This window comes from Lygodium microphyllum, chromosome 28, assembly GCF_053477565.2.
Source record: "Lygodium microphyllum isolate KBCC chromosome 28, Lygodium_microphyllum_v1.1.10, whole genome shotgun sequence".
Taxonomy (NCBI): domain Eukaryota; kingdom Viridiplantae; phylum Streptophyta; class Polypodiopsida; order Schizaeales; family Lygodiaceae; genus Lygodium; species Lygodium microphyllum.
Genome location: NC_141162.1, coordinates 42,017,454 through 42,027,378, shown reverse-complemented (window position 1 = coordinate 42,027,378; position 9,925 = coordinate 42,017,454). Strand labels below are relative to the sequence as shown.

Genomic DNA, 9,925 nt, shown 5'->3' with positions numbered 1-9,925 from the left:
CTTGCTCATGCACCTTCTCCTCTTCCTCTTCCTCTTCCTCTTCCTCTTCCTCTTGCTCTTGCTCTTGCTACTCTCCCAATGGTCCTTGGCTCCTCCCCTTGCTTCTCCTTGTGATGCTTCTACTTCCACTTCTCCTCCTGCTTCTTTTGTTTCTCTTGCTCCTGAAGTCACACCTACTATCTTGCTAAAATTTCAAGCAACAATGCATAGCAAAGATTCAACTATCCCAAGTGCAAAGCATTGCAAATCAAAATGAGCCAACACATTGAAGAAAATAATTCAAGGAAATCAAATGATCCAAGGGTAGTTCCTTATTGGAGGTATCTTTTGAGGGCTTGTACTCGCCAGTGTAAGGTGACCCAATCACAATGCAAATAGCCAATCCATACAACCACCCATTATTGGCTACATTTCTCATAATTTTCTACCTTAACCAGTGGATCCACAATGAAAAAGAAAAGAGGTGTTACTCCTTGTCTACACTTTCATTTGTGAACTAAAAGGTGGCCCTTTCCCAACCCCTCATGACATCTATCAGCCTCATAATGCTGAGAAAAAGATGCCTAAGATTAAAAATTGAATAACCTCGCATATGTGAAACTTTAGTCTGATGAGAGAATGCACCCTTTTTTTCTCATTGGATGCTTTCAGAGATTTCTACACTTGCACCACTAGTGCGAACAGATTGGTAGATATTGTGCACAAGGGCAAAATTTTTATATAAGAGGCTAGTTTTTCAAGTGATACTCTCCATTTGAAGAATAAGATGAACAAGAAATTCCTTTCCAACTGATTGTAACAGTGACCATAGGCTGCACGTGTAAGCATCATGGCTAAAGCAAAGCCATATCAGTCTTTAACTAACACACCACCCCCACCCCCAAAAAAAAGGGTCTAAGTCTCATTATTCGTATGAGAACCACCAGTGCTGATTACCTCAGAAGTACCAACTTTCAAGTATCTAAGGATTGAAAGCCTCTTTAACAAATGATGCCAGGGCATTTGGTGTTTGACTTCTGTAGGCACAAATCAGTGTCATTGAAGACCCCAGAAATCACAACTCTTCTGCCCTGCATTCTACACTTACATACTTTGCAAACCTGTGAATCTTTCAAACAGTCCTTTCTAAAGACCTGTGTGGACTTGCAGCACTTCAGTGTGTGTCTAGAGAAACACCAGAAGGGACAGGTATGGAAGCACAACAGTGATAATAGCGATTTTCATCATATAAGAATCGCTGTGATAATTGGATTTCCTTGACTTCATGCTCCCCCCAATCATCAAGTCTATGCTTCAACAAAATGTTTCTTGCATCGAAAGTCAGATCTTTCCTGCATGACAAAAACATGGTTAAACAAGCTACCAGTTCCTCATAACCTGAAACAGCAGACATTTTTTCTTGAGATAGCTTACCTCCTTGCATGAGCAGCATTCATCAGCGTCGCATGCAACTACACATAACACAGAAATCAAGTCAAAGAGGATAGCAGGTTAATATTGCCCAAACCACCTCTTTGATTGTTGCAAACTTGCCATGATTGATTAATCTTTTGTACTTTGAAACAAGGGATTCCAAACGAAGTCCTATGTCAGCCACAACAAACCATTTCAGATAATGAAATTGTACCTTCAAAGCCCTGTCCGGGTCTGGCACAAGACCTGCCTCAGTGTATGCATCAAGTATAGCATCTATGCATGTCAAGGCAAAGTGTGTACAGAATGCAAGGCTTCAGCATCATCTCAAAGCAAACATTTCAGAAGCAATCTGTTCCAGGTATTTGTCAAAAAACGTAGTCAAAAAACGGAGTAGGGAATAGTACCCTTTATACTGCTAAATCATGGAGGAGCAGCAGATTCCCTTTATATGTTCCAGCAGATTCCTTTTTTAGTGCCAATTTATAAGTACTATTCCCTTACCTATAAATTAGTACCCTTTATATGTTCCAGGTATGTCTGACAAAGACTCTGCTAGTATCCTTTATAGAACTAAATCGTGGAGAGTCTGAAACCAGATCTGGATTTTGCAATCTGGACCTGGAACTTAAGAGGAGCCCAGAAGAGGAAAGTTCCCATGCCCTTCAGCAGAGGATTCCTCTGCAAGGAACTGCAATGTTTGTGAACCATTCAATCAGAAATGTTTTACCACCCACGATTTGAAGCACCTAAAGTGTAATGCAGTGTAAGGTGTGCTGATCTAGACAGAAAAAATTTGCATAATGAAGTTGGCATGCATTCAAGTGGAAGGTGCAATGCCAAGGATCAACTTCAAGAATGATTTGAGACATATAGGGCACGAAAGCATAAGTATTGTGTGACGGCCACAGAGAAGATGGAGGTAAGAGTGGCCCATTTACTCTGTCCATACCTGTTAAAAATCAGAACTACTCCAGCCAGTCTTCAACCGTTCTCAAACTTCCTCTTTTAGCTTATTCCTTAGAATTTCCCATATGACTTCATTCAACCCTCCATACTATGAATCCCGGATGTTGCTCTTGTACCCAGCCTTTTTCTTTAGCTAGGCCTTTCTCTACCTCGTACTCATTGGTGTTGTGTGACTGAGTGGTGTTCCTTGTCTTCAGCGTAGGAAGCGCACAACACTGGCCACTTCTCTACTATTTGAGCATTGTCATCATTTTCCTACCCGGAAGTCATAACTGAAGAAGGATTATGGTCATTAGTTACTAGGATACTGTAATTGCAATAATGGGGTGGAAATTCACCTGCAAAACAGATGGATGAAACTAGCTATAATCCTTTCCTTACTCCTCAGAAAGGATGGGAAACTCACCTGCCAATAGCTGTAATCCTTTCCTTACTCCTCACGAAGAGGAGACCATGTTGAGCTAACACAAGCATTACAAGTTGAATTAGCCACTTAAACAGCCCAAAAAATGCTTAATTAATGAAAACCCTAAAATGGCACACGGTTTGAGAGAGAGTTTTATAACATTGCACACTACAAGGTCCCAAAACTTTCTATAAATAAGTATGCTTCCCTCCATTCAGCCCGATCTCGTTTTTACAGGTTTCAAGTCCTCTAGCTTCACTGCCCACACCCCATTCTCGGAGGACATCTCAGCTGAAGTTGCCAGTTGCTGTCTACATCCATTAGGCACCGGTTTCCAGCCTCCATCACATAGTCTACATCGATTTCTGCTGTGTTTGCTGATCAGCTACATTGTCTACAACTGGTGACCTGCTGAATTGCAGTTTTCTCTCTCCTCTGCCTGTCCAACACTGATCCGCAGCACCACACTACTGCTTTTGCTGCTGTCTGGCATCTAGAGACTGCCATTGTTGCGTTTTAGGATCTACCAGGAGTACGACACTCTCTCCCGCTTAGCATCTTCACCACATCATCATGATGCTCCTGAGCCTAGCACATTGAGATACGCAATAGAGTGGGCTTCACATCTTGGCAATTTGATGGTTCTATTGCTAGGACATCACCAACTTTCTTAAGGGGTGAGCATGTAGTTGACTTGAGGGCAAGAACGAGTTGTTGTAATTTGGTTTCAGTGAGATTTTGGGATATCCCCATCTTTCTTAAGTAGGCGAGCTTGTAGTTGTCTCAAAGAGCAAAGATATGCTTTTGGGGCTTCTGCAATTTGATTGTAGCAAGGCTTTTGTGCACTCAAAGCAATGTACAACTATTACACTTATCGTGTTCCTCCTAAGTTTTGGTGTGATCCGTGTGAACGCTTGTCAGTGGTAGGTGTCGTACTTAGTACCTTAGGGATTGTAGTTTTACATCATTCTCACATAGTGGATGTGACATTCTAGCACTCCTCTCTTGCTGTTCACTTGTTCACTCTGTGCAGGTGTGTGTGCGCGTCTTTTTGAACCCTAAAGTAATAGTGGTATTAGAGCATACCTCTTCTCAACCGTTGCCGCCCATTGTTGCCATTGAGCCTCATGCTCGGCTTCTATACTGATTGCTGTTCCAGCCACCCGTCTCCTAAACCTACATTAACTCGAACAATCCGCCCTCCCTTGTCCCGATAGTTCCTGTACTCTCAGCCTGCATGTTGACAGCTCACATCTCAAAGCAGTCAGGTCCTTGCCCTATCACACTGCCCAATAGTCCCATCAGACAAGAAGCATGCAAGTTTCAAGACATCTGTCTGTGTCGACCACAGACACTACACCTGATGCTACGCACACCTCATTCACCTGCCCCTAAGAGTGATTCCCACTACCCCCAGCAGGCCTGACAGCTTTACACTGATGTGGCAGCTCCATTCAACACAAATAGGCACATTTTTTGTCACGCTGCGCAGCTGCCCCCGCAATGTGCCGATTAAATTTTTACGTGCTGATTCTCCATCCATGAGATTTCCCGACATATTTTTTAATCAATTTAACATCTTAATCATCATTTACTTCCTCTCCACTGACCTGTTCGAACACGACCCCCATCCAAGCACAAAATTTTAGGGATTTTGCAACAGCCATCAATTTCCCCCCAAAAATTTTCAAAATTTTTGGGGCTTCTGACCAAAAATCCCTGGTCCCACCATATTTTTGGGAATGTTCCATTTGGTGCTCAAAAATTGCCCCATTACATGCCAAAAATTTGGGGCTTTTAACATTCAAGCTCAAATTTCACAAGATTTCAACAACTCAATTTGGGGCTTTTTATGAAATTTCCCCAAATTCATCGACACTGAGGATAATTACACTTTGTACATCAACATTCGCACACGTCGAAGCCGTTTCAATTGCAAATTCTTCATTGCCATCATCATTTTTGTGAAAATTTGTAAGTTTTTGGCCTTTTTTTTGCTTTATTTTTATGCTGCCCCTGCATTTGCACTTTGGATAGCAACTAGTCACAAAAAACAAAAATTTGGAGCAAGCAATGGCAGGGCAAAATGATTTGCTCAATATGTTTGGGGACTCTAACAAATTGAATGCTACTAATTATCCCACGTGAGCATACATGATGAAGCATGTTCTTGTTGCCAAGTAGCTTTGGGGTTCGTATAATCCTTGTTCACATGAATATGGTGTTTGAGTAGTTGAAAATTGCAGCACACGGTGTCCTGCCAGAAAAGGCTCTAAGCACAAAACGTCCTTTTGCAGCTTGTTTGTATCATATGCAAATGTACACAAGGGGGAATCCATTGTATGTGCAAACAATGCTTTGTATGCAATCCAAGGCATTGGTCAAATTGCCATTATTACAATGGAAGGAAAAACTATCATATGCTTGAAAATGTCTTGTATGTACGAGGCATAACGAAAAATTTGCTTCCAATTTCATCCATTGCGTGTGCCAGTTTTGTGGTTATATTCCACATGGATCGATGCAGTGTCTATGACTATAGTGATCAAGATGCCCTCATTGTCATTGATGCATTGTACAATGGACTCTATCAACTTGATTTATATGAGAGGAGATTATTAAAGGATACATTACACGTTGATGGCGTGGATTACACTAAGTTATGGCATGCTTAGTTTGGTCATCTTAATTATGGTAGTTTGCCTCACCTAAAAAGTAAAAATACGGTGCTTGATCTCCCTCTGTTAAAAGCATCTACTTAAAATGTATATGAAAGTTGCGTACTTGGCAAAATGCATCATGCTTTGTTTTCCAAAGGTGGATCTATGCATGTTGATAAAAAATTACAGCTTGTGCATAGTGATGTTTGTGGATCCATGTGTGTCAAATCCATCGAAGGATACTGGTACTTTGTTACCTTCATCGATGACATGACTCATCTTTGTTGGGCATATGCTTTGAGGCACAAATCAAAAGTGTATGCATGCTTTAGAACCTTCTTGGCCTTGGTTGAAAATGGTAGTGGATGCAAATTGATTACCCTACATACTGACCCCAAGGGAGAATACATGTAACAGGAGTTCAACTCCTTTTTGGATGAAAGGGGCATTATACATTAGTGCACTATGCCTTACACACATCAACAAAATGAGGTGGCTGGAATAAAAAATCGCACTTTGATGGAAATGGCATGTTGTATGTTGTCACACAATAAGCTGCCCCCAAAGTTTTGGCTTGATGCTATTATGTGTGTAGTGTATGTGTCAAATCACAGCCTCATTAAAGCATTGGCTGCATGGATGCCTTACGACACTTGGAACGGCTAGAAACCACTATCTTTGGTTGTTTGGCATATGCTTTGGTGTCACAACCATGAAGATATAAACTACAAGACAAGGCTATCAGATGTATTTTTATTGGTTACAGTGCAAAAAGTAAAGGGTACTACTTGTACCAACCCTCCATCAACAAGATATTTGTTAGTAGAGATGTGGTATTCACTGAACATGTTAGTCACTACCCAACCCTTCATGGACTGCAAAAAATCAGCCCAATGTGGGGCTTATGGACATGTTTGATAGTTTATTGCCATTATTTCAGCAAAGTGCACCTAATTTAGGTCAATTTCAGCAACCTATGGAGAGTTTACAGTGACAAAATCAGCAACAAACGCATGCTGAACAGGCAGTATTGATCAAGGTATTGCTGATTATGAAGTCTCTAGATGTCTGTTGGATACATTGCTAGACAACAAATCGTCCGTTCCACTTCCTGATAGAATTAGAGCAACCACTCACCATGCACAAGGTAACTCGGTTGCATAGGCACTCATGCTATTGCATGCAATGACGAAGATGTCTCTTTACATGATGTTTTGCGGAATGAACGTTGGATAGCAACTATGCAATCAAAACTGGACTCTCATAAAAATGACACATGGGAGCTCTCTGACTTGCTCTTCTGAGCGACTTTGAGTAGGCTGTACAGCCCCATTACTACACCTACTAGGCCCAATAGGCTCATTGTGCCCTTGTTCATGTATTTTCTGCTCATCCTCTCCTACAAACTCCTCTCCTTCAGCTTCCAGCTCGTCTTTTGATCCAATGTCATAGTCTGATTCTTCTTGACAAATAGCACTGAGTCACCAAATGGAGACTTGCCTAGCCGGATAAATCCTTGCTCTTCCAATTCATGCAATTGTTTCTTCAACACAATCAGTTCAATGTGGTTCATTCTGTATAGGGCCCTAGCGCATGAGATTGCCCCTAGGACTAACTCCATCTTGTTGTCTACATCTCTTTTGGGGAGGTAAGCCTTTGGGTAGTTCTATGGGCATCACATTTGCATACTACTTAAGAATTTCTTTTAGTTCTTTCTTACCAACTTGTAGTTTGGGGCCACTGGGTACCACCTTCTCCACAAATTGGCGGATCATGCATAAGTACACAATATCTCCCTACTTACTGACTTCTCCACCTGTTTGGTACTGTAAGCATGATGCTAGGCCTAATATTTATGACTGGCTATGGCATTGATTGAACTAGAGCTCCTAGTTAACTAGGTTTTGACTTTGCAGCTTGGCAAGAGACTCCCAGTTTATTCTCCTTCATCTGCACTTTGATTGGTGTCCTGACAAGGAGATGCATCCTTTCTCATGGCACTCATACACCTCCTTACATATCTAGCAACATCTCATTGAGTACCTTGCTGAACACTGCAATCACATACTTGTCATAGAACTCCACACCCAAAATGACTTCAAAGTCATCCATAGGTACCACTAGAAAATTGAGCCCTCCCTTCCACTTCCCAGCTTTCACTTGTACTACAAGTACTTGCTTCACTTCCTTTCCCTCTCCTTGTACGAAAGTTACTATTAATCCTTCTAGGGCCTTAGACTATTTTAACCCATGTTTTGCTACACACTCTGTTGTGATAAAATTCTAAGTTGCTCTTGTATCCACCATGATTGCTTGATCCCTTTCACTAACTCTTCCCTTCAAGTATAGGTGGTGCATTGCTGCTACTCATGCTGCCATGCATTGGAGACATACACAAATTGTTCCCACTTTTGGGGGATCTAGGCTCTCCTTACTTCCATTGGGGATCTCCTAGATGTGCGGGGGTTATGGCTCCTCTCCTCCATAAGTGCTTATGATTGTTACTCTAGATCCACTTGTTGAGGCTATGTCTTCCACGGGACATCTATTCTAGTAGCATGGTTCCCTGCACATAAAACATCTAACTCCTATGGTTGAGGCTTGGGATCTTCACCATGATGTATTTGGTCTTGCTGACCCGTAAGATGTGCTTAGAATTTATCTATAGTGGTTACTTCCTCACCTTCCAAATGTTCCCCTTGGTACTAAGGCGGACTGTAAAGTGACTGGGGTTACTCCTGAGATCTAACTTCTAATCTCCAAGATGGGGCCTCTTGAGGGGTTGGCTCTTGGGTTCCAAGAGTTAGTGGTGAGCTTGGTGTTGAATCTAGCTTGACTCCCTTGGGCGGTCCTCCTTCCTTCTAAATCTACTAATCTTTCAACAATCCTCGTGGCCTCTGCCAAACTAGGTGGTTCGTATCTCTCTACATCTCTATTGGCCCACTCTTGCATGCCGAATAGGAATCCATACAATTTTGAATCTATGTCAATGTTTGAAAGTTACAGCATTAATTGCCCACACTTGCTAACATATTTCTCCATATTCCTTTATGCTTGCTTGAGGGTTCTCCACTCCTCTCTGACTTTGAATTTTTCTATCTTCGGGATGAGTAATCCTTGAACTCCTCTTGCAGTCTCTTCCATGAGAAGATGGTGCGTCCTTGCTTTTGCTCCAACACGTACCAACTAGCAGCATCCTTGTCCAAATAGATGGCTGTGAGTTCTCCCTTCCTCTCTTCAATGATCCTAGCATACTTCAAGTATATATCTACCTTTGCAATCCATTTCTTCAAAATCAACCGTCTCTCTTTTTCTTATACTTGGTGGGTTGAGGCATCATGAACTTGCCAGAGTCATCTTTTAAACTTTCACTCTCCTCTCCATCCCTGTTGCTTTGTTATTGTCTTTCTTCTTATCCCACTTCTTGTCTCCTACTTTACATTCCTTCTCTTTGTCCTTCTTCGTGACTTGAGACCTCCCAGATGCTTCCTCCATAGCTAACCTATCTACCAATCTATTTATTTCCTCTTATATTTTGTGTCTCTTCTCCTCCTATTGTTGCTTCAGCTACTCCATCTATCCTTGCTCTTCTTCAAACTTTCTTCTCGTTGCCTCCTCTTCTTCCTTCATTTGCATGTTCTTCCAAATTGAGCCTAACAAGCCTAACATGCCCTCTAACTGCCTCTCTAATCCAGTTGCTTTCTCTTCCTAAGCTTCTCTCCATTCTTGACCTCAACTCTTATTCCTCTCTTTAACCACTAGTGGGATGGATACATTCTTTGTGTTGTCCTCCATGTTGTTGTGGAAAGTTGTGCCTTGGCTTCCAGTGATGTGTTGCTAGGGGGTTTCGCCTTCGAGTGATCGTTGTGTTGCGGGGAAGTTGCATCACATCTTCACATTGAAACTCATATCAAGGTCGTCGTGCCAATGATGGGATATCGCGCCTTGGGTCATTGCAATGGGGATTGACGCAATGTGGAGCGATGTGACGTGGATCGTCACGATGAGATTTTGAGGCACTGCATCTTCTCTCCTGCTTCCGTAAGCACTCCTTAACTCCGAGTAAGAGTTGTTCTAATACCAAGTGTAATGCACATACATTTAATCACCCACTTAACATGGCACAAAAAGGTAACACAATATGTGAGAGCAAGGTATACTCTTGTATTATTCAATGAACGAAACGGTACAACATAGGCACATTCCAAGTCTATCCCCTCGTGACACTACACATGTAAGGATTCACCACTGGGTATAGGGAATCACGTGTAGATTGGAAACTAAGTAGGGCTTTGAGTCACTAGTACTCTCTACATAGATGTTTTTGGTAGCAACGCTATGGTATAGCTACAAAGCTCTTACAGGGGAGGGGGTGTTTTACATGAGCTTGCTACTCAATCCCATGTGGAGCAACATCGTTGTTGCTCTAGATACTAGGGATGCTGATGACACTACAGGCAACTAAGCAGGCTGCCCC

General features: G+C 42.0%; 1 protein-coding gene across 3 annotated transcripts in view; it reads right to left on the bottom strand.

Annotated features, from left to right (window-relative positions):
* Nucleotides 1-767: 767 nt before the first annotated feature.
* The window catches only part of LOC148011397 (uncharacterized), a 138,947-nt gene continuing 129,789 nt past the window's right edge, over nt 768-9,925 (bottom strand). For 2 of the 3 annotated variants that reach the window (XM_087670527.1, XM_087670528.1), the window contains exons 12-14: nt 1,628-1,689; nt 1,414-1,451; nt 768-1,331 (exon numbers count right to left, since the gene is read on the bottom strand). In XM_087670527.1, coding sequence (XP_087526653.1) covers nt 1,154-1,331; nt 1,414-1,451; nt 1,628-1,689 — 278 coding nt within the window. In that variant the 3' untranslated portion in view covers nt 768-1,153. The remainder of the gene's footprint in view (nt 1,332-1,413; nt 1,452-1,627; nt 1,690-9,925) is intronic. The other variant, XM_087670529.1, reaches the window with a different exon arrangement.